This window comes from Natator depressus, chromosome 23 (genome assembly GCF_965152275.1).
Source record: "Natator depressus isolate rNatDep1 chromosome 23, rNatDep2.hap1, whole genome shotgun sequence".
Classification (NCBI taxonomy): domain Eukaryota; kingdom Metazoa; phylum Chordata; order Testudines; family Cheloniidae; genus Natator; species Natator depressus.
Window position 1 is genome coordinate 5,908,855 of NC_134256.1, and position 24,095 is coordinate 5,932,949.

General features: G+C 53.9%; 1 protein-coding gene across 1 annotated transcript in view; it reads right to left on the bottom strand.

Moving 5' to 3' along the window:
- Window positions 1–8,753: 8,753 nt before the first annotated feature.
- Window positions 8,754–24,095, bottom strand: part of LOC141976316 (peptidoglycan recognition protein 1-like) — a 43,476-nt gene continuing 28,134 nt past the window's right edge. Inside the window, exons 2-5 of the mRNA XM_074937252.1 lie at window positions 12,790–12,861; window positions 11,456–11,663; window positions 10,445–10,563; window positions 8,754–8,964 (exon numbers count right to left, since the gene is read on the bottom strand). Of these exons, the coding sequence (XP_074793353.1) occupies window positions 8,786–8,964; window positions 10,445–10,563; window positions 11,456–11,663; window positions 12,790–12,844 (561 nt within the window). The 5' untranslated portion in view covers window positions 12,845–12,861 and the 3' untranslated portion in view covers window positions 8,754–8,785. The remainder of the gene's footprint in view (window positions 8,965–10,444; window positions 10,564–11,455; window positions 11,664–12,789; window positions 12,862–24,095) is intronic.

The window sequence follows — 24,095 nt, forward strand, 5'->3', positions numbered from 1 at the left end:
GCTGCTCTCTGCTCCCACCCATGCTCCTCCTCCGGCCGGGCAGGGTGCTGCGGGTGTGGCGGACAGCTGCCAGGTAGGCTTGTCAACACTGTATTTCACAAATAACAGACTGTTTTCTTAGCACCCTTGCCCCACCCCACCTCCTGATATTAACATCGTCATCATCATTGTGATGCTGCATGGAATATGTGAAACACTTTATGATATTATTGATACCAATAGTATAGAATTGCAATTAATCTTACCAGATATGCCGTGTAAACTATCAGTGGAAAAGTTATAATTCACTAAATATGATCATCACATTTATATAGAATCATAGAATATCAGGGTTGGAAGGGACCTCAGGAGGTCATCTAGTCCAACCCCCTGCTCAAAGCAGGACTAATCCCCAATTAAATCAACATATGTATATTTCATCTTTGTTTGATAAGTTATAAATATGTATGGTATGTTTGTATCTCAAACTTGTGCTGTGGTCTGGGTGAGACCCCAGACAGAATGGCATCAGAACTAAGCCTGCTTGATGGCCCATCAAGGGACATCAGCTGTACAATGTGCCCTTGAAAGAAGCCACAAGGGGCTAAATCTTATGAGTCCGGAAGACATGTAGGGGCATGCCTATGGACAGGGAACTATAAGTCTTTTCCTTGCCATGTGTTGGGCAGTTTGTGTTTGGGACACAGGAAGTACAAGCCACATGGAGCTGCGTCATCTCCATTTTGTCTTCAGTCCTGCTTCTGGACTCACTCCTCTGCAAACTGAAGCTCTGAACAGGGCCTGAATGACCCACCCAAGCTGTGGATGTGTTCCAGAGGGACTTTCAAGCCAGCAAACTCACCAATACTGCTAAGAACCTGATATATGGACTTTGAAGTCTTATATATGTATCTGATTGCTTTGACCATTTAACAACTCTCTTCTTGTTATTTCTTTTCTTTTATAATGATCCTTTAGCTTTAGACACTAAGGATTGGCTGGCAGCGTGGTATTTTGGGTAAGATCCTAACTAATACTGACCTGGTAACGTGGCCGGCCCTTTGGGGATCAGAAGAACATTTTGTATATGTGAGCAGAGTTCTCCATAACTTCTCACTCTACTGGACATAGGTGCTGCCTGGGAGTCAGAGAACTGGGGTGCATAAAGGGACTCTCAGCCTGGCTGCTATGGAGGAGATGGGGGAGCTCCAGGGCCCAGAGAAATGGGGCGTGGGTGGGTGGGGAGCACAGCACCCCTAGTCCTTGCCAGAGCACAAATGATCCATCTGGAGATGGGCTTGAAGCCATCTCCAGAACAGGGGAGGAAGACGCAAGGCCCTGGAGGGAGGTGGTGGGCACCTCCCAGCAGTTCGGCAACCCCAGCCTGCCCGTGGGTGCTGGCAACGCTCCCCGCCAGAGCTAACCGCAGCAGGGTTAATGGTTAACCGGCAGCCTAAATTCACCAGGACCACAATAGGGGTTGCACCTTCCCCCCAGGAGCAGCGTCCAGCCCCACGCCTCCAGCCCTGCAGTGAGATGCCCCCCTTTGCCGCAGGGAGCTCCCCGCCTGCTATCAAGCCTTTTACATCAGCAGCTGCTGTTTGCTCGGGGGGTGGATCCCCGGCTTCAATTAGCTACTGAGAGCAGGATCAAACCACCACCACAGTGAAACCGCCCCGGGCAGGGCCCGCTGATGGGTGTCGGCTGCAGGGTCCAGGTGCCCAGCAGCTGAGCAATGATCTGGGGGCCCCTGGCTGGGGGTGCGCCCTGCAACCCATCTTCCTGCTGGAGATCGGGGGGGAGCCAGCACAGGGAGAGCTTTGCAGGGGGAGGCGTAGGAGCCCGTCCCTCCCCAGAGGAGGCTGCATCCTGCTGCACCCATCCCATCCCTCCCTGCACCCCCAGAAACACATTGTTACCAGATTTGCAGAAGACACAAAGTGGGGAGGTTTCCGAGTAGCAGCCGTGTTAGTCTATATCCGCAAAAAGAAAAGGAGGACTTGTGATACCTTAGAGACTAACCAATTTATTTGAGCATAAGGTTTTGTGAGCTACAGCTCACTTCATCGGGTGCCTGCCTGTGGGGAGGAATTGCTAATATCGAGGAGGACCGGAATACCATACAAGAAGAACTGGATGACCTTGTAAACTGGAGTAATTGAAATGGGATGATATTTAATAGTGCAAAGTGCAAGGCCATGCATTTAGGGACTAACAACCAGAATTTTTGCTCTAAGCTGGGGACTTTTGGAAGTGATAGTGGAGGAGAAAGAGATGGGTGTATTGGTTGATCACAGGATGACTATGAGCCTTCAGTGTGATGCAGCCAGGAAAAGGTTAATGTGGTCCTGGAGTGCATCAGGCGAGGGATTTCCAGCAGAGACAGGGAAGTGTTAGAGCCATTATACAAGGCACTGGTGAGACCTTCTCTGGAACAGTGTGTGCAATTCTGGTCTCCCATGTCTAAGAAAGATGAATTCAAACTGGAGCAGGTGCAGAGAAAGGCTACTAGGATGATCTGAGGAATGGAAACCAATTTTCTCAGAAGAGACTCAAAGAGCTTGGCTTACATGAGAACATAAGAACAGACATTCTTGGTCAGACCGAAGGTCCATCTAGCCCAGTATCCTGTCTTCCAACAGTGGCCAATGCCAGGTGCCCCAGAGGGAATGAAAAGGGCCGCCATCCTTGCCAATCCTGGTTAATATCCATTGATGGACCTATCCTCCATGAACTTACCTAGTTCTTTTTTGAATCCTGTAGGCTTGGTTAGTGTAACCAATAGAAGGCCGAGGGAGATACGATTACTCTGTAGAAGTAAATCAGAGAGATAAATACCCAGGAGGGAGAGGAGTTATTTAAGTTAAGCATCAATGTGGACCCAAGAACAAATAGATACAAACTGGCCATCAACAGCTTTAGGCTTGAAATTAGGTGAAAGTTTCTAATCATCAGAGGAGCGAAGTTCTGGAGCAGCCTCCCAAGGGGAGTAGTGGGGGCAAAACACCTAACTAGCTTCAAGAGTGAGCTTGATAAGTTTATGGAGGGGATGGGATGACAGGGCTGCCTGCACTGGTGTGTGGCCCATCGGCGACTGCCTGTAACAAAAATCCCCAACGGCTGGAGACGGGACACTAGGTGGGGAGAGCTCTGCATTATTACAGAGAATTCTTTCCCAGATATCTGCCTGGTGGATGTTGCCCACATGCTCAGGGTCTAACTGATCATCATCTTTGGGGTCAGGAAGGACTTTTCCCTTGGGTCAGATTGGCAGAGAACGTGGGGGAGTTCCACCTTTTTCTGCTGTACCCGTCCCATCCCTCCCCACACCCCCACAAGCCCAGCCTCTCCACAAACACCTCGGAGACATTTACAAGCTGTTTGCCGAGGGCCATTATCAGCGGTCATAGTGCTGTAAAGGGCCAGGGCCCCGCAGACAGGAGGTACAGCTGTTGTTTTTTATGTCAGCGTTGGCACATTTGTTTCGGCAAAATTGCCCAACCTCATAATTTCAAATTATGATTTGTTATCAAGGTCTGAATGAGCTCTTCCCTGACAGCTCGTGATGGGCGGAGGAGGGGGAGGAATGGGGAAAGGCTTCAGGACCAGCCTGCATTTACATGAATGCACCTCTTCTGCCTCGGTATCCAGCAGACAGAGCTGTGTTTCCCAAGTGACCATGCTGGTGAGACCTCACCTGGAATATTGTGTGCAATTCTGGTCTCCCATATTTAAGAAAGATGAATTCAAACTGGAGCTGGTGGAGAGAAAGGCTATTAGGATGATCTGAGGAATGGAAAACCAGTTTTTTCAGAAGAGACTCAAAGAGCTTGGCTTCCATGAGAACATAAGAACAGTCATTCTTGGTCAGACCAAAGGTCCATCTAGCCCAGTATCCTGTCTTCCAACAGTGGCCAATGCCAGGTGCCCCAGAGGGAATGAAAAAGGCCACCATCCTTGCCAATCCAGGTTAATAACCATTGATGATCCTCCATGAGCTTACCTAGTTCTTTTTTGAACCCTGTAGGCTTGGTTAGTGTAACCAATAGAAGGCTGAGGGAGATATGATTACTCTGTAGAAGTACATCAGAGAGATAAATACCAGGGAGGGAGAGGAGTTATTTAAGTTAAGCATCAGTGTGGGCCCAAGAATAAATAGATACAAACTGAGCATCAACAGGTTTAGGCTTGAAATTAGGTGAAAGTTTCTAACCATCAGAGGAGTGAAGTTCTGGAGCAGCCTCTCAAGGGGAGTAGTGGGGGCAAAAAACCTAACTAGCTTCAAGAGTGAGCTTGATAAGTTTATGGAGGGGATGGGATGACAGGGCTCCCTGCACTGGTGTGTGGCCCATCGGCGACTGCCTGTAACAAAAATCCCCAACGGCTGGAGACGGGACACTAGGTGGGGAGAGCTCTGAGTTATTACAGAGAATTCTTTCCCAGGTATTTGCCTGGTGGAATTTGCCCACATGCTCAGGGTCTAACTGATTATCATATTTGGGGTCAGGAAGGAATTTTCTCTTGGGTCAGATTGGCAGAAAATGTGGGGGAGTTTCCCCTTTTTCTGCAGCATGGGGCCTGGGTCACTTGCAGGTTTAAACTAATGTAAATCATGGATTCTCTGTAACTTGAAGTCTTTAAACCATGATTTAAGGATTCAGTAACTCAGCCAGAGCTTAGAAGTCTGTTACAGGGCTGGGTGGGTGAGGTTCTGTGGCCTGTGACGTGCAGGAGGTCACACTAGATGATCTCAATGGTGTCTTCTGACTTTAGTAAGCGTATCTGAATAAGAATAGACATTACAGTTTTAAACTTAACGAGTGTCCCATAACATGCCCCCCACAAATATAGAAGTCAAACTGCACCTATGATCCAGCCCAGTATTCTGTCTTTAGATACTTTCCAATGCCAGGTGCTTCAAAGGGAACGAAGAGAACAGGCAGTCATTGAGCGATCCATATCCTGTCATCCACTCCCAACTTCTGGCTAAGAGAGGCTAGGGACAGTCAGAGCCCGGTGTTGCATCCCTGCCCATCCTGGCTAATAGCCAGTGATGGACCAATCCTCCATGAATTTATCTAGACCTGTTTTGAACCCTGTTATAGTTTTGGCCTTCACAACATCCTCTGGCAAGGAGTTCCACAGATGGACTGTGTGTTGTGTGAACAAATACTTCATTTTGCTTGCCTTAAACCTGCTGCCTATGAATTTCATTTAGTGACTCCTAGTTCTTGTGTTATTCACTTTCTCCACACCAGTCATGATTTTATAGACCTCTATCATATCCCCCCTTAGTTGTCTCTTTTCCAAACTGAATAGTCCCAGTCTTATTAAAACACCGACAGCTGAGTGGAGTGAGGCATTGCCAGCAATGGGGCTGCCTGGTGCTCAGGACAGAATAGAGAATTTGAACACAGAGTGGAATATCATATGACAAATGAATGAAGATTTGACTTCAACTTCTTTATCATCACTAGTGGCTCGACCCGATCTTTGTGCTACGTTTTCTGGGATGAAAGAAGTAGGAATTCATCTCTTGCTACTCCCAGTCACAACAGCTACAGCTGAGCGTTCCTTTACCTCATTGAACAGAATTTTATGTTCTGAAAGACGTCACCTTCTGCTGGATCATGAGCATATCATGGAGGACTGGAAGTACCAGACACACGAGAAGCCACCACAGATGAACGCACTGCATTTGAGAAGTTCATTAACAGAGTTGTGCAAAATTACAAGAAGAAACCAAGAAGGACGTAGACGTAGTGCTTCATAGTAAGCTTGAGTAGCCAACTTTAATTTATGTGATGATTTTAAAATATGAGTTAAATCTAATAAAAATGACTGTGGAGCATTTTCCTGTTTTTACTATGGTAAAATCCCATAAAATCCCAGATCCCAAATGGCCCCCTCAAGGATTGAACTCACAACCCTGGGTTTAGCAGGCCAATGCTCAAACCACTGAGCTATCCCTCCCCCCCAAGCCCTTGTCTCCAAGCCCTATTGCAGGGTGTTATGGACACTAGTCCCTGGGCCAGGGATGCCAGCGGATGCCACGCTAATAAGCACCCTGCACTAGCTTTGCATTGGCCTTTCTTCTCCTTTTTCTCTCTCTTGTTCCCCTTTTCAGTCCTGCTTCATTTGGCAGCAAACAACAAGTTCTGGTTAATGGTTAATCCTGGCGGCACCGCACTGAGAGATGCGGGACAAGGATATGGAGAGATAAGGGAACAGATGGTGGTAGCGGTGGGATCTCTGTGGGGACTCACTGCTGCGATAACACGGCGCTGCCCTGATTAACTCTTCACTTCCCTGCACCGAAAGGGCTGAGAGTGGGGAGAAACAGGTGCCCGGCTGGATCGGGGCCTAGCACTTGGCGGGATCCAGCTCTAGCGAGACGGGCACTAGAGCCAGGATGGGCTGTTAAATGCATCAGGCGGGTTAGCGGGTGGCCCCCACCTGCCCATATGCACTGGCTCAGCAGCTGTCACCAAAGGCTCCTGCCCTGCAATGGGCCGCGTTGCCGACTCTTATGGGTTTCATGGCTCTGTTATTGGGGGGGAGTGTTGAAAAGCCCCACCTCCCAGATTCCTGGGATCCTGGGAGGGCCTGAGTCACCTCTTCTTTAAAGAAGGAAGTCGAGCGGTTCGTCAAAGGCTGGGACCCTGGGGACCTTCCAGATGGAAATAGGAATGGATGGAATCTGTGATTTTCTTTGATGCAGCCTTGTTCTCTGACCAAGAACGTACACAGGCCTCTTTAGCCAACACCAGACCCAACATCGCTCTCTCCAGCTTTTTCCAAGGTCTCTCTCTCTCTCCTCTCTCTCTCTCTCACACACACACACACAATCGCCCCCACCAACCTCAGTGGGGGTTTAACCCAGCCAATAACTAGGATGCACCCAGCTCATAAGAGAAGACTGTAGACTTGGGGGCTGCAGAGGAAATGGGCAAACGGGAGGCCCCCGAAAGCTCAGATGACTTGGATCAGCTTGGGCAGCTGCGGATTTTGTTGTTACTCTCCTGAGGATTTGTGGGGTGCAGCTCCAGAGTGGGGATGCCTGCGCCAGGCGGGCACACCAGAATGGTGGATCGGTAGGCGCTAGAGGCCCAGGTGAGATCTAAACTCCAGACCTGGGCCTGGAGCCTGACGGCTGCGGCTGGGCTCCGTATCCAAGCCCCCAAATTCCACCTCCTAACCAGAGACCGCGCCCAGCTGCCAGGCTGGTGCGGCAGTGCCAGAGGAATGTGGATCTGCCACACGGATGCTGTTGGGACCTGCTGAGCTTTGCCCCCAAGCGAGGGCAGCCAGTGTTAGAATGGCCCCTGACTGATCCTAGCTCAAAGCAGTGGGAAACCATGTGTGGGGCTGGGAAGCAGGACTCCCGGGTTGCAGTCCCAGCTCTGGGAAGGGAGTGGGGGTTTAGCGTAGTTGTTAGGAGGGAGGCCTGGACGCCAGGGTTCTATTTCTGGCTCTGGGAGAGGAGGGGGGTCTAGTGGTTAGGGTTGGACTCTATCAAAGTTCAGACCCTTCTAGTGTGAGCTTCTGCTGGGTAGGGCCCTCTCTGTCACACAAAATCCTAGTGACGCGGTGCCCTGCCCAGATCCTGCCATACTCTGTGGCTGCCAGCGCAACGGGACACGCCCCAGGTCGTTGCTCCATTCGCTTATTTCATTTCTTGCCCTGACGGGGGCAGCCAGGCAGCTGGTCACCCCAACACCTTTGGGAACGAAAGGACGAGGGTTCCCCTTCTAACGCCCTCACCTGCGGTAACACTGTTTAACACTGGCCCACCCACGGTTGGGGCACAGACCAATTTCTTCACGGTAGAACATGGCAGTTAGTCTGAAAATAAAACCAGTGTCTATCAGCTTCGATAAAAATGAAGCTTTGTGGCACCGTTTGGTCAAGGGCCAGCCCTGCCCATGGGGTGAGGCCCTTGTTTCCCGTAACCCAGAGGCTCTCAAACTTTTGCACTGGTGACCCCTTTCACACAGCAAGCCTCTGAGTGCGACCCCCCCCTTATAAATTAAAAACACGTTTTTATATATTTAACACCATTATAAATGCTGCAGGCAAAGCGGAGTTTGGGGGTGGAGGCTGACAGCTCGTGACCCCCCCGTGTGATAGCCTCGTGACCCCCTGACGGGTCCCGATCCCCAGTTTGAGAACCCCTGCCTTAATCTTTCCCCCCCCTTATTTGTCTTACAGTTGGACTGAGAGGCAGCACAGGCCAGTGGGCAGAGCAGTGGATTGCAGCCATGGGGCTGACTGACTGCAAGCTTGGGCAAATCCCTTTTCCCCACCCATGCCTCAGTTTCCTCTCCCACCCTTGGTCTAGTTAGACTGGGAGCTCTTTAGGGCATGGATTGTCTGTCTCATGCTCTGTGTGTCCAGCACCTAGCACAGCGGGGCCTCTTAGTGCAGATCCGACAGACCATAATCACACCCTCTGAGCTCTCCCAGCCCAGCCCAGCGGCTGGGGGGTGCTTATGATTTAACAGGAGATGAAATGATTCCCAGCACTTCAACTTTTCATGTGCTAGAAGCTGGTTTATTGTCACTGCTCAGTAGCTCCCAAGCAAAGCAAGCGCTAAGCTGCCGGGGCGCTGGGTTAAAGGCAACCTACACTTGAATTAAAACCCCTTTGCAGGATTGTGCGAACCACCCAACGGGTCCTTCCCAGGCCGGCAGGTGAGAAGCGGGGGGCTGCCCCCTGCTGGGGGGCGGAGGTGCTGCTCGAACAGGCAGAAGCTGCGGATGGGGTCAGCAATGGGCGCAGGGGCTGCCCCGAGGCTGCAGGGACTCAGGCTTTGAACCTGGGCCACTGGCTGATGACCCTGTAGAGGCTGTCCCCGGGGCAGCTGGTTGGGTTCACGTTGCGATGCCCCTTCAGGGTGTAGCTGCGGCTCAGGAAACCCCTGGAGACGGCGCATTGGATCAGGCGCCTGGCAGCGTTCAGGGCAGCAGCGCTGGGGACTATCCCTGTAGGATAGAGTAACCCCTTGTTAATCTCAGCCTGGGCCCTGGCCCCTGGCCCCTCTCTGCTCAGGGGATGTGACTGTGGCCTGAATAAATAACCCCCCCTCTGCCCATGCTCTCGATTGGCCGTGTCAATGTCACTCCCCGGTCCGCCCTGTATTGCGCTGGGTAATGCAACCTCCCACCTGCTGCATTTCCTGGTCCCGTGCCCCAGCCTGGTGCCCCTCGCACGGGGAGCTCGACTGCGGCGGAGCCCAGCGGGATGGCGGTGAGGCCAGCTGGGTTAGGCCAGGGGCAGATCTCTCCCTGAATCCCATCCCCCGCCCCAAGCTCTCAGCTGGGAGGGGGCACCGGGTGCCCAGCGTCCCCAGCTGCAGCCCTCCTGCGAGTGCCCAGCTCAGGCTCTCTCTGCCCAGTGAGGCCAGGGCTGTCCTACAACGTGCACTGGGCCCAGGCAAACTAAATGCATTTTATCCAGACCCACGGACAATCACAGCTCGAGGGATGCAGGCCCCACCTCCAGCCTGGGGGCTGCACCTGAAGAGCCGGGCTCTGGGCAGGATCTATGGGTCACAATGGACAAGCAACAGCCTAGCTCCCAGGGTGATATGGGGACACGCAGGGCTCATGAGATCAGGGAAATGAGGGGGAGGGGATTTTCCCCGTGTCCGGCTGTGTGGAGACGGATGCTGGATCCTTGGCCTGTCTCTGGGGCCCACATGATAAAAGGGATGTGGAAAAATTGTCTAGGGGACAGAAAAGAGCCACAAACACAATCCCTGGGCTGGAGAAATGGCTGCCAGGGCGGGACGGGCAGAGCTCAGCCCATCCAGGTGATCACCCGGGGAGGAAATACAGGACCTGGCGGGTGCGTTAGCTGCACGGAGAAAGGCAGAAGAGGGGCCGGGGCCGGGAGCTGAAGCCAGACAGGGTCCCCAGCCCAAATGTCGAAAAGGAAGGGCGATTAGCCAGTGGAGCAAACTCCCCTTGGCCACCAGAGCCAGCCAGGGGATCCAGCGATGGGCCCCGTGATGCCGTACACAGGTGATCCCCACTATCCCCCCGGCTCCTACTCTCTCTCCCGCTCCCTGTACAGCCAAAGGTCACTACAGCTCCAGGGTCCTATGGGCTGCTCCTGCTCAGCTGCTTTCCCTGGCCCTAGATCCTTTCTGGGTCGCTGGTTTCCAGGCTCCAGGCCGTAGGTCTGGCCTGCATTCCTTGGGCCCGATCCCGGCCCTTCTGCTTGGCTGGATTACAACCCCACCTTGTTTGCTCGCAGCCAGCCAGGTCGCTTTACAGCAGTGATCCCTCGTCATTAGTTACCAATTCCTAGGTCACCCGGAGATGGTCCCTGTGGCAGAACCCCCTGCCCTGGGTGTCAGGTCAGCAGGGGAGAGCCGCTGTGGGCAGGAGCCCGGCAGGAGGGATTCCCAGCTCCCGGCAGGGCCTAGCAGGGAAATCTGTACAGATGGGACCCACATACTGGAGAAGTTGCCTATGAAGCTGATTCCCAGTGATTTCCGGTTCCAGTTCTTGGCATGGGCCCCCCTGGTGCTCCAGCCTCTGCCCTTGTAGACTCTGCCGTCCTCGCCGATCAGGAAGCTGCAGGCAGAGCGCAGTGTGAGACCCGCACGGGCACGTCAGTCGCACCCTCCCCTCCCCATCGCTCTCGGCAGCTCCCCCAGGGTCGTCGCTGACCCTGCAAGCGTTTGAACCTGGGACCCTTGGAGCTAGAAGCTCAATCCTCTGCCATGCAGCTAAAGACCCATTCAGGAAAGGGACTGTAATGGAATGGGGGGCTAAGCTGTATTGTGCTCTTTGGCCATTAGGTGGCGCTGTGTGTAACATCCCTGGTGGGAGCTGCCCCAGGCCCCTCCGGGACACAGCTGGGGGTCGAGTGAGGGCTGATCTGGGGCAGGACAGCGCAGGGACCTGCCACCCCGTGGAAAATTCCTAGCTGGGTTTCCATCCCCCCCGACTTCACCATCTCAAAACTTTTCACGGAGTAAAATCTTTGGCCAGGTTTTCGTTCCAGAGCGTCAGGCCGGCCCCAGGGAAACGTGTCGACAGCGCCGGAATGGGGCAGTGTCACAGACCAGCAGGGCGCAGGCCACATGGCGTCTGTCAGCTGAGCTCGTAGCACAACGTAGGGGCTCCCTGCGGCCCTCCATCCCCCCACCAATTCCATCACTGCCCTGTCCCATCCACCGCTCTTCAGGGACTCCCTCACGCCCCCCCCGCCTCCCCCTGCCTGGGGCTCTAAGCCCCCTAACTCCCCCTCCCCCACAGCAGAAACTCTGGCTGCACCCCTCCCCAAATCCCCCTTTTCAGCCCCAAAATATTAAATATAAAAATCAAATCTTTGCTGTGGACAAGTCCCCTCTACCCCTGAGTGTGGTCTCTGCTGCCCCATGTGGCTGCTTGGGGGCAGCGGCCCTGAGTCTGCCCGTAACTATGGGGAGGCCCCCACCCCACCCCACCCGCCCTCACTCACTTGTAGCCAATGTCAGACCAGCCCCTCTTGTCCATGTGGTAATTCTGGATGCGCCTGACCAGACGGCTGCAGGAGGCCAATGTGAAGCAGCGATTCCTTGCCGTGTGGTGGAGGATGACATACCGCACTGGGGTCCTCAGTGGGACCCTGTTTTTTGGGGGCCAGCCCCCCCACTTGGAGCGGGAGACGATGGAGGGGCAGCCTATGCCTTGCGGGGGAGGGGAGAAAGGGCTGGGTTAATGTGGGTGCCCCCCACCTGCCCCAGCCCAAGCAGCAGGATCGGGCCCAGGGCTGGTGCGCTGAGTGGGGTCGGGGCCGCAGCAATGGAGTGGGGGTGGGGGCCAGCAAAGCCTGTGCACAGCGCAGGGGGGACGCGCAGCCCTGCGTTAAATGTGATGGGGCTGGAGAGAGGCCTGGCCGGGAGCCTGCTCGCCCCGCAGCAGCACCCGCTGCTGGCAGCAAAGGGGTGAAAGGGGAGCCAGGCCAGGCTGGAGGGAGGCCAAGCAAGAGCTGGGCTGGAGACCATGGCGGGGGCTGGGGAAGCTCCTGCCCAGGGTGTGCGGCTCAGCACCCGTCTGTCTTCTCTGACCCCTCTGGTCGTTTGCATCCCTACGATCTGTTTCCTCCGCTCGCAGCCTTTCCACTCTCTCTCCATCTGGGAGGCCCCTGATCCTTCTGATCTCCCACTGTTGACCCCGCTGCCCCTCGGCCTGGTCCCTTCAGAGACGGGACAAACAGGATGGAGTCCAGCGCCCCAGAAACTGGAAGGTCAGAACATCTGACCCTGAGAAAAGGCTCACTGGGCACAATCAGCCTGGGGAACTCCCTGCCACTGGCTGTCACTGGGCCAAGAGCAGGATCCAGCAATGGATCAGAGGTTTCTGTGGAGAACAAGAACAGCCAGCGTCACAGTGGGTGGGACTGGACGGATTCCCGCCCCGGGACTTGGGGCCACTAACTGATGGGAACAGAAAGGAAATTCCCCTGTGGCTGGGTTATTCCATCATGGGCCACTAGGGGGTGTCTAGCGCCTCCCTCTGGAGCATCTGGCACTGGCCGCTGCTGGAGCCGGGGCACCAGGGTAGATGGGCCCTGCTCCGATCCAGGGGGCGACGTCTAGGCTGCCGGGACAGTCTCACCATGAAACCTCCTAACGGGGCCTTGGTAGAAGCTGGGGATCAGCTGGTGTTGCCACTGCTCCTCCCACCCCTCCCCTCTGTCCCTGATCTCCCACTCCCCAGCCCCATTTCCCCTGCCCTCCCCACTCAGTTCTCAGCTGCTTCAGGGATTCCAGGCCCTGCCCTGAACCTGCAGCCCTGGGAATCCAAACTCACCGAGTGACACGGTGCAGAGCGCTAAGAGCCACACAACCGACGTCAGCAGCAGCATCTTCCTCTCCCTCGGCCCTGTGGGGACACGAGCCCGTCACAGTCGGCCTGCCACCCCCAGGAGGGGGCACGGCTGGGCTGGAGCCAAACACCCCCAGAGCCCCTGGGTAGCAGATCCCCCTGAGCTCAGGCTGCCCCGGGCTCCAAGCCTGGACTATCATCTGGGGGCAGCATCCTGTCCCTGCCCAGATCCCCCTTCTCCCTGAGCTCCCCGGGTCCCCATGGCAGCCCCTTGAGCGGTGGGCATGGCGGTGGCTCTGGCTGTACTAACAGCCCCAGCTGGGCTGTGGGGAGAAGAGCCGTCCTGGGGGGCAGAGCTGGTTCATGGGGACCAGCGCCCCGGGGGGTGCAGAGAGGGGCTGGCATGTGCCCACCTGGGTTCCTGCAGAGCTGGGAGCAGAGTGAGCTCCAGGCACTGTCACCTGCTTCTCTTTATAAGCACATAGGCAGGCGACAGGGCGTGGGGCCAGGTAGCTGGTTAATAAACTGTCTTGCCAATGCTGTTTGGGAGCCCCAGCCACCGAGGAGGAAGGAGTCGGGGGGGATTTCACAAGGGGGCTGCAGTTGCTGAAGACCCAGCCAGGCTCATGCAGCAGGGCTCAGGGGTCTGTAGCACCACCGGGGCCGACAGACTGCGCACCGAGGGGAGGGAGCGATTCTGGCCTGGCAGCGCGACCCCAGGGGCAGAACCTTCATCCCAACGTGGGCAAGGCTGGGCACAGAGCACAACCCGGCCTGGGGAGCTGGGGAACGCCGCACCGGGGGGACAGCACGTCAGCCACTGTCCAGGCCACAAGGCGGGCAGCTGAACCCTGCCCCCAGAGAGCTCTGTGTCATCCCCCGCCCCTCGTCACCCTCCTGGGTCACTTCCTGCCGCCTCCCCAAGCCAGAGGGAAAAGCACAGACCTGAACAAACCTGAGGCAATGTCTCCGACCTTGCAAATGCCCAGAGTCCTTCCCTCTCAGCAGCTCAGGTAGAGCATCCGCTGGGCCTGCCTCCAGTCTCCTTCTGCAGAGCTGCCGATCCCAGCCCTGCTCACCTCCGCTGGCACCTTTCAATGGAGCTGTTCTCTGCTCCCTGCCAAGCTCCTCCTCAAGGCCGGGCAGGACCATGCGGGTGTGGCAGGGCAGAGCTGCCAGGAAGGATGGCTGAGGGCTCAAGCCTACATTTTATTTACCAAACAAGGGGTGTTTTCTTAGCACCCCGATGCCACCTCGCCTCCTGAGATTATCATCAACATCATCGACATGCAGGACTCACCTGCCTTCGCTAGGCATCTTTCTTGCTGCATTTTGCAGCACTCAGCAGCTCCCGGTCTTGTTGGATGGAGATGGAAAGATAAAGGACGTCCCTTGTAATAAGGGACGCTTGGCAACTCTGCCACCAGGGCCCAGGGCAGTTCCCTAAACCCTCCCTCTCCGGGGGCGGTTTGTGTGCCAGTCACAGGGCCCCGTCATGCCAGGCACTGCCAAGATACACAGTGACCCAGATCAGGGCCCCGTCATGCCGGGCGCTGCCCAGACACACACAGTGACAGAGATCAGGGCCCCGTCACGCCGGGCGCTGGCCAGACACACACAGTGACAGAGATCGGGGCCCCGTCACGCCGGGCGCTGCCCACACACACAGTGACCGAGATCGGGGCCCCGTCGGGCTGGGCGCTGCCCACACACACAGTGACCGAGATCGGGGCCCCGTCGGGCTGGGCGCTGCCCACACACACAGTGACCGAGATCGGGGCCCCGTCGGGCTGGGCGCTGCCCACACACACAGTGACCGAGATCGGGGCCCCGTCGTGCCAGGCGCTGCACAGACACACAGTGACCAAGTCCTTTTGTGCCAGGCTCTGCAGACACAGAGCGAGAGACAGTCCTGTCCCAAAGTTTCCAGTCTACCCCATACACTTTTGTCCAGGTGGGGTCGGTTTTGCTGATACAGTTATACCAGTACAACAGCAGTGTGTGTGCAGTGACACCAGCATACAGGTGCCTGGTACCAGGGTCAGACCCGTCTACGCTTCTCGTCCGGGAATAGTTCTAGCCCGGTTGCAGGGCTATAATTGTACCCCACCGGGGCTGTAATGTGTTAACTAGCCTGGTACAGTTACACTCCTACAGCGTTTGTGTGTGGAAGTGGCCGGCCCGTGGGGTGACCTTGGCCAAGTCCTGGCCCCGCCCAGTGACTCAGTTTCCCTCTCTGAAGTGGAGATAATGACACGGCCTCGCTTGCACAACCCAGTGAGATCGCTCGGGAGAAGGGCAGTCGAGTGCCAGGTGCTGTGAGCCTCACAGCCCAGTAGCGGGGGCTGTAGCCACCCCAGGCTAGGAGATGGCCAGAGCTCCATGTAGCTGAGGAAGGGGCGATGACGGTGTTGCCACTCAGGGCAACTGCACCGGTCCTGCGCCTCCGTAGGCCAGCCAGGGCACCCGCCCTGGGCTCCTGGCACGCCAGCCGCCACCTCTCATGGGCCGGACCCGCCTCGCTCTCCCTCCTGCCGGGTGCTCCAGGCTTCCCGGTTTCCTGTTGGCACTGTGATATCCCCAGCAAGTCAGACTGGCTGAGCCGGCCGCTTTTCTGCCCCCTCCAAGGCTACAAGCCCCGTGAGCCCCACAGCTTCGGCCCCACCAAGCTTCCCCCAAGCAGCACCTCGGTGCTTACGGTGACAGCACTGCCGAGAACACGGGTTAAACCATTCAGTGAACCCACCCGCCTGCTACTAGGCTTACCAGAGATCCCTCCCCTGACTGCAGCCGGGGCTCCGGCTGGGGTGCAGACTGTCAAACCCACCCAGGGGCTTTTCAGTGCTTCCAAGCTCAGCACAGCTTCTGCTGTGAACACGTCCCCTGGGAATCTGTGAGTGCCGCAGGCCGGTCCCTCGATCTGGGAACAGGTCATTCGCAGCCAGTGGCTCACTCCTCAGGGCATCACTTTGAAAGGCCGGGGGCAGAGGTGGGAATTTGCATCCCCACCCCACAGGGATTTCCTAGAAACCCATTGCTTTGTTTGGCCCAACAGCTCCTCCTTGGCTGGTCAATTGCTTTACAAGTGTCCTGTGACAGTCCTGACCCTTCCCAGGGTTTGCTGGAGTCACGTCTCCCCCAGAGGAATCACGTCCCAGACTCCAGACCCATTCGCATTTGGAATACAGTGAACTCCGAAAATACCCATACTTTGTCCAACCTGCTTTGTGCAGGGTCTGGGAGGAAACTGCTGTCTCTGGCCCATCTCCCCCTACAGAACTGGGTGGAACCAGGTGCTGTCCGGCACCCTTGGGGAACCCATTGACTTAGTGCCTGGACAAGTTTCTCCCCTGCCTGGCCTTTCTGCCATGGCCTGTCACAATGTCACGTTTCAATGTTGTGTTTAAGAAGCATTCTGCCATCACGCCAGCACCCGGCCTTCACAAACCCGCCCAGTCGGCTGGCAGCCTCCTGCCCCAGTTCTCTCTAGAGCCCCTGGGCCGATCTCTTCCACGCCCCTCCTTACCCTGGGTGCCCCCAAACCTTTTCCTTCCAGCACGCAGTTCATTTTCTTAACTTCTGACACGGCTCGGCTGCCTTATTAACGCTGAGGCTTGTCCTGCTCCATCACATCCTCCGGGTCCTCCTTGCACTCAGCCGACTTCCCCGGTGCTCCCAGTGTCTCCGCAGCCAATTGCTCCTGTGCTGGCCGATGAGCACTTCCACCGTCCTCCGCCCGTTTCTGACAACCCCACGAATGCACCGTCTCCTCAGCTCCTTCCCCTCGTCCGCCTTCCCCTTTCCTTGCGGCGCTCGCCAGCCGCCCGTTGACTTCTCCATTCTGCGGCTTCTCTTTCTGAGCATTTTCTGTCACTTCCTTAAGCTGCTGATTAAAAGCCTCGCGCGCCCGATGCTGAGCTGCCGCCCCGGGTCACGCTTTCCCCTCCACTCTCTGGCCAGCCTCAGAGACAAGCAGCGCACACGTGTGATCCCACGGGCCAGCTGGACGCGGTGCGGCCCCAGAACCTCCATGCGTAACAGCATGTTTCTTTACAAACAATCCAAGCCCTCCTTTACTATTTGGGCCATTCTTCGCCCTCATTTTACTCTTGATGGAGTTAACGTTTCGCTGGATCTAACCTTACAACTCTTCTTCAAACTTTTCCCCTCCCCTGTAGGCCCCTAGACCGTCCCAGCCAGAGTCTCCACACACGGCTAGGTCTTTACTCCCGACACAGAGGTTGTGACCCTGCCCGGTCCGGTTCCAGCCAGTAAACTTGGGTCGGAGGATCCCCCAGGGAAGCAGATTTATTACCAATTCAGCTTCAATCTTACTTCCTACTTAAAGAGACCTCAAGGACCCAAGCCCCAGCCAGTATTTATTAGTTATTAGTACAGCGCCCAAACAGAAAGGCAGATCCATTACCAAGTCTGCTGAACCAAACCTTGCAGCCGTTGACGTAAACGACAGACTGATCCCCGTGATGTCTTTTGCCACTGCTTGTGTAACCCTTCTGCCCGTCAGAGTTGGCAGCAACAAGGGCCGGGTTCAATATCTAGGGGATCCAATCCAATAACATAATGCAAACCGGCTCGAGCCCCCACCCAGTGACCTGGGACAAATATATACCACCCCCGCTGGGCGCCTCCAAGAGGCAATACTTCCCCTCTCGCAAGCACATAGTCTGAGTGTAGCAAAAAGCCTTTTAATAACAAACAGAAACAATGTGGCATTATGTTGGGGAAACACCACCAACAGGATTCATAACACAACCCATGAGCAAAAAAACCCTACCCCAAGCAAATTGGGGCATGCCCCTTTCCCTTTGGTTCTTGAGTCCAGCAACCCCAAATCACCCAAAGTTCCAAAAGTCCAATGACCCAAAAGTCTCTGTCCCTGGTCAGGGCAGCCCCAGAGTTCAAAAGTTTATCTGCGGAGCTTTACCTCCCACCCTGGGTGGAGATGGGATGGGGGTAAGAGGCACCTTACATGATCTGAAGCTGACCGCCCCACAGCTCCATAGGCCTTCGCTTCGCTCTGCTCCGCTCCGCTCCGCCAGCCGCCCCACAAACTCCTTCGCTTCGCTCCGCGGCCCACAAGCAGCTCCCGCCATCCCACGAACTGCTCCACCAGCCGGTCCACAAACTCCTTCGCTTCGCTCCGCGGCCCACAAGCAGCTCCCACCATCCCACGAACTGCTCCACCAGCCGGTCCACAAACTGCTCCGCGTCCCACCAGCAGCTCCCGCCGTCCTACAAACTGCTCCACCAGCCTGTCCATAAGGCACTCCAGCCGTCCCGCAAACTGCTCCACAATATATCTTCAGGGTCCCCCCCTACTTAACACAACGCTCAGTGATTTCAGCTCTTAGGTGAATTCTGATTGTAGTAGGGGAGCCTCAGGGCTGGTGCACCATTAGCCCAAAGTGAGCTCAGCAGCCTGTAACTAGACTCCTAATGGAATCAAAATTAGCTCTGATATTCCCCAGTGGAGAGAGGAGGCAGTGCAATTAGCATGTAAGGCCCTCACCAAGGGGCCCATACCACCAAATATTAATACTTCTCCCCAACCTCTCTCAATTCACAGAGTTTTGGAACCCATGACCCTTGCAATAGCGAGTGCTACTTAGTTGATGGTGAGTCCCTCCATCATAACAAAAGGCCAAGTACAGTTCCAAGCACAGTTCCCATAATCAGGGTAATAACAATTTATTCTTCCTGCCCCAATAACAGAGACACTGGGGATCCCACAGCAGCCAAAGTGACCATTTGGTCAGCTATGGCCTCATTCTAGGCGGGGTGGGTGTGCCTATGCAAATGAGATCGGCCCCTGAAGTTTTTTTTTTCCACAACTTGCCACACCTCACCACCAGATGTCAGGGTGGAGCTCATCCTGACACTGCTTACATCTTATTAGTTAATAGCACAGCGCCCAAACAGAAAGGCAGATCCATTACCAAGTCTGCTGAACCAAACAAACCTTGCAGCCGTTGATGTAAACGACAGACTGATCCCCGTGATGTCTTTTGCCACTGCTTGCATACAGCTTGGACTATTTATAGGTAACTTAGTTCCAGCTTATCACTTCCTCTTTCCCAATACAAGGCTACAAATCCATCTGTGTCTGGTAAATTTCATAGACTTCCCAGCACACCATTACACATCTGCTGCTTAAACATAAACTTTTACCATCACTATGTTATTTATACATTTCCATTTGTTTGCAGTTGGTACATTTCTCGCACAGTCGCGTGGCAACGCAAATAACAGGGCGCTAGGCTAAAAATGTTAGCAAATTGGCATTTTTCACAGCCAGTGAGAGTTTAGCAGCATTCCCAAAGTATCTTGGGAGTCTGGGTCACCAGTAGGCCTGAGGTCCGATAGTAATTTGACCTACCAGTCAACAAACCTTTGTCCTGGTATAACGGCATCCCCACTGGGTGAGGCGGGGGTTTGTAATGTTTTAACTAGACCGGTCCAGTTAAAGTCCTCAGGCTTTTGCCTACAGACATGGCCGGCCTGCAGAGTGACCTTGGTTAAGTCAGTCCCCCCATGCATGCCTCAGTTTGCCCATCTATAAAGTGGGGATAGTGATGCCAACTTCCTTTGTGAAGCACACTGAGATCTGCTGGAGAAAGGGGATAGCTCAGGGCCAGGTGTTATAACTAGGGAGCAAGAGGGTCTGTCACTGCCCCAGGCTAGCAGATGGTGGGAGCTCCGCGGAGCGGAGAGACGGTGGCAGACATGGGCAGCAGAGGGTGCTGTGCTGGGCTCCCGTGGGGCAGGTTGGTGGCAGAAGGGGAGGTCTCTCCAGAATCCAGCAACGCACCCAAAAGCCACTTTCCCTGATGCCTGCCCCTGTTGTCATCGCCCCTGGCACGGCCCCCAGCACCTCTTGTGTGTGTCGCGTGCGGAAGGGGATTTCTGCTGGGGCTGCCCCCACGTGCTGGTGCAGTGACAAATGCAAGTGATGCGAGATAATAGTGAGATGGCGCCCTGGTGAGCGCAAATCCAAGGCAGCATCCACACTGGGGCACTCAATCTGAGCCAGGGGCGGTGGGTTTTGTGATATGGTGCCGTATCCAGGTAGGGGCTTCCTATCCCCCTCCCAGGGCTGGGAATAGAACCCAGGAGTCCCAGCTCTCTTCTCTAACCACTAGACCAACTTATTTCATACAGACCGCATAACAGCTCCCACGAGGTGCTGACGCTGCCTCTCCTGGCCATGGCTGGATCCATGCAGTGACCCAGAGGTGAAAGTCCAAGCTCCCGATCCGCAGCTGGGGGAATCTGCTGCTGTGCAGTCAAAGGAGCAAGGCTGATTTCGGCCACCTGAGGATCGGGGCCTGACACTCTGCGATGGCGGTACATCTACTCAGTGAGTCTCAGAGTCAGCTGGGGCTAAAAGAGCCAGTCCGGCATTTGGGCTGGGGCTGAAGCCGGGGCTGTAAAATCCAGCAAGGGGGCAGGTTTCGGAACCTGGGGCCCAGCCCAAACCCGAACATCTACAATGCTTCTGTGAGCCCCGCCAGTCACAGACAGTTGATCGGAGCCCTGAGACTCACCGCTGTGGGGTTTGTTTGGTTTTTTGCTGTGTAGATGTATTTTTAGTCCTAATTCCCAGTTGTAACTGTGCCTTAGTGGGTCACAACTGAGGATGCCAAATTCAGGACCAACTGGTGAGAAATAGGGCAAACAACCCACAACGGGTGCTTATTCTTTTATAAGATATACCAAACCAGCCACAAAAGTGAACTCCTCTTTCACCACATTGGATAACAAGAGAACATAAAGGCAATTTCTTCAGGCATTCCAGTTCTTATATCACCACCAAAAACACTGGATTCAGAGATGAGTGGTTCTTTACAACCAGTCTCATCAAATAATAGGTTCTTCTGATCCCAAAGGACCAGCCACAAACCAAGGTCAATGTATAATTTAGATCTTACCCAAAATCATGCTGATGCCCATCCTTTAGTATCTAAAATCTAAAGGTTTATTTATAGAAAGAAAGAAAGAAAGAAAGAAAGAAAGAAAGAAAGAAAGAAAGAAAGAAAGAAAGAAAGAAAGAAAGAAAGAAAGAAAGAAAAAGGTGAGAGTTAAAATTGGTTAAATGGAATCAATGACATACAGTCATGGCAAAGTTCTTGGTTCAGGCTTGTAGCAGAGATGGAATAAACTGCAGGCTCAAATCAAGTCTCTGGAGAACATCCACAGCTGGGATGGGTCATTGTCACGGGGTCCCCGGGCGATGCTCTGGAACTGCTCTCTACGAAGCCAGTCAGGACTCTGGTGAAGTCTTCTCTCTGTGAGCAGCCTGTCTTCAGGACACACAGCTCCCACAGCTTCCACCTTCCTGGGTCTGACCTCGGAGCATTCAGCATCCTCTGCCCCTCCATGCGCTTCCCACAGCGAGTCCTCCCAGGTGGGGTCCTGGGGAAGCCAGAGGGTCCTGCCCCCCAACTCCGCAGTCAGATGTGACTCTCAGCCAGCCAGTAAAACAGAAGGTTTATTAGATGACAGGAACATGGTCTAACACAGAGCTTGTAGGTACAGAGAACAGGACCCCTCAGCCGGGTCCATTTTGGGGGGCAGTGAGCCAGACAGCCACGTCTGTACTTCACTCTTCGTCCCAGCCAGCCCCAAACTGATTCACCCTCCAGCCCCTCCTCCTCTGGGCTTTGTCCCTTTCCCGGTCCAGGAGGTCACCTGATTCCTTTGTTCTCCAACCCTTTAGCTATCATCTTGCAGGGGGGAAGGGCCCAAGCCATCAGCTGCCAGGAGACAGAGTGTGGGCCATTTATGTACCCTGGTCCTTTGCTCTGCAACAATTACACCCCCTTATCCCACCACCTAGAGACTTAAGAAATGCATAGAGGAAACTGAGGTACCCCTACAGTATTCAGAGGAAACATTAAGAACAGTCGCACTTTGTCACAGTCATTCAGTCCTTTGTTCAGAGCTTCAGTTTGTAGGAGAGATAAGAAGCAGGATTGAAGACAAAATGGAGGGGTTTCCAGGGCCTTTTATAGCTTTTGCCATGTGGAGGGCAACCCATTGTTCTTACTGTGGAAAATTTCAGCAACAAGATGGAGTTTGCAGTCACCTGGGCAAGTCCCATGTTCATGCATTTTGCCTAATCGCATCAGGAAATTTCAGTGAGTGTAGATAGGCGTCTCCCATGGTCCATTGTCAGTTAAATGTTCTTTTGATGAGCCACTTAATTTAAATAGTCCTCCCAAGAACATGCTGGGTGTTACCCCATGGGCGTTACCCCAGGAGCAAACATTGAGTTCCACGTACAGAACCAATACTTATTGTGACGGGTTGGATCACAGAAACCGCCTTGGGGCTGCCAACTGATGTGCCAAGACTAATTCTGCCCCTGCTTTCCCTGCCAGCTTGGGACTCCAGCACCCTGTCTTGTGGAGCCAGACATGCCATTCTGCTCCAACACAGACCCAGGGTCTGATCCACGTGCCCCAAAGCTGCAGACTTAACTGAAAGCAACTTAAGAAGTGTTCCTGTCTTTGAAACTTAGATGCCCAACTCCCAATGGGGTCCAAATGCCAAATAAATCCGTTTTACCCTATATAAAGCTTATAAAGGGTAAACTCATAAATTGTTCGCCCTCTATAACACTGATAGAGAGATATGCACAGCTATTCCTCCCCCCCCCCCCAGGTATTAATACATATTCTGGGTTAATTAATAAGTAAAAAGTGATTTTATTAAATACAGAAAGTAGGATTTAAGTGGTTCCAAGTAATAGCAGACCGAACAAAGTGAATGGCCAAGCAAAATAACATGAAACACACCAGTCTAAGTCTAGTACAGTAATAAAACTGAATACAGATAAAATCTCACCCTCAAAGATGTTTCAATAAATTTCTTTCACAGACTGGATGGCTTCCTAGCCTGGGCACCATCCTTTCCCCTGGTACAGCCCTTGTTCCAGCTCAGGTGGTAGCTAGGGGATTTCTCATGATGGCCACCCCCTTTGTTCTGTTCCACCCATTTATATATCTTTTGTATAAGGCGGGAATCCTTTGTCCCTCTGGGCTCCCACCCTCCTTCTCAGTGGAAAAGCACCAGGTTAAAGATGGATTCCGGTTCAGGTGACATGATCACATGTCACTGTAAAACTTCATTACCCACTTGCCAGCCCACACGTATACAGGAAGACTTACAAGTAACCAGAGCCATCTACAGTCAATTGTCCTGGTTAATGGAAGTCATTAAGATTCCAAACCACCATTAATGGCCCACGCTTTGCATAACTACAATAAAACCGCAGAGTTATATTTCATATTTCTAGTTTTAGATACAAGAGTGATACATTTATACAAACAGGATGACCACACTCAGTAGATTATAAGCTTTGTAATGACACCTTACAAGAGACCTTTTGCATGAAGCATATTCCAGTTACATATATTCACACTCATTAGCATATTTTTATAAAATCATATGGAGTGCAACGTGACACTTATAACTTCCAATACAAAAAATGATACCTGCATACAGATAGTGTAATCATAAGCAGCAAATCATAACCTCGTCATAGACACCTCACTTGACAACCTTTGTACAAGATTTGCTGCAAATATATAACAGTGGTTGCAACAATGATCTATATGGTGTGACAAAGTTCCTCCTCTGCCTTGGCGGGTTCTGCGCTTTCTGGCAGATTTGCTCTCCTCAGAGGTTTACAGCAGTCCTCAGTTTGGCTCCTTTTGTTAGTGGCACAAACCTGGGCTAACCTCATCACTGGCCAGCATGGGGAAAAGGAGGAGAACAATCCCCGCGGTCTCTGCTGGCCCATCTAATAGGTCGGGGGACAGACCAGAGAGCTTCCCCTCTGGTGGGACCCACAGTCCAGATCAATTCCTCTTATATCAAATAGGGAGTTTGGGTGGGGGGTGGGAAACCCGGGCCTGCCCTCTACTCCGGGTTCCAGCCCAGGGCCCTGTGGAATGCAGCTGTCTATAGTGTCTCCTGTAACAGCTGAGTGACAGCTACAACTCCCTGGGCTACTTCCCCATGGCCTCCTCCCAATACCTTCTTTCTCCTCACCACCGGACCTTCCTCCTGATGTCTGATAACGCTTGTACTTCTCAGTCCTCCAGCAGTATGCCTACTCACTCTCAGCTCCTCGCACGCACCTCACTAACTGAAGTGAGGTCCTTTTAAAATCAGGTGCCCTGATTAGCTTGCCTGTCCTAATTGATTCTGGTAGCTTCTTAATTGGCTCCAGGTGTCCTAATTAGCCTGCCTTAATTGGTTCCAGC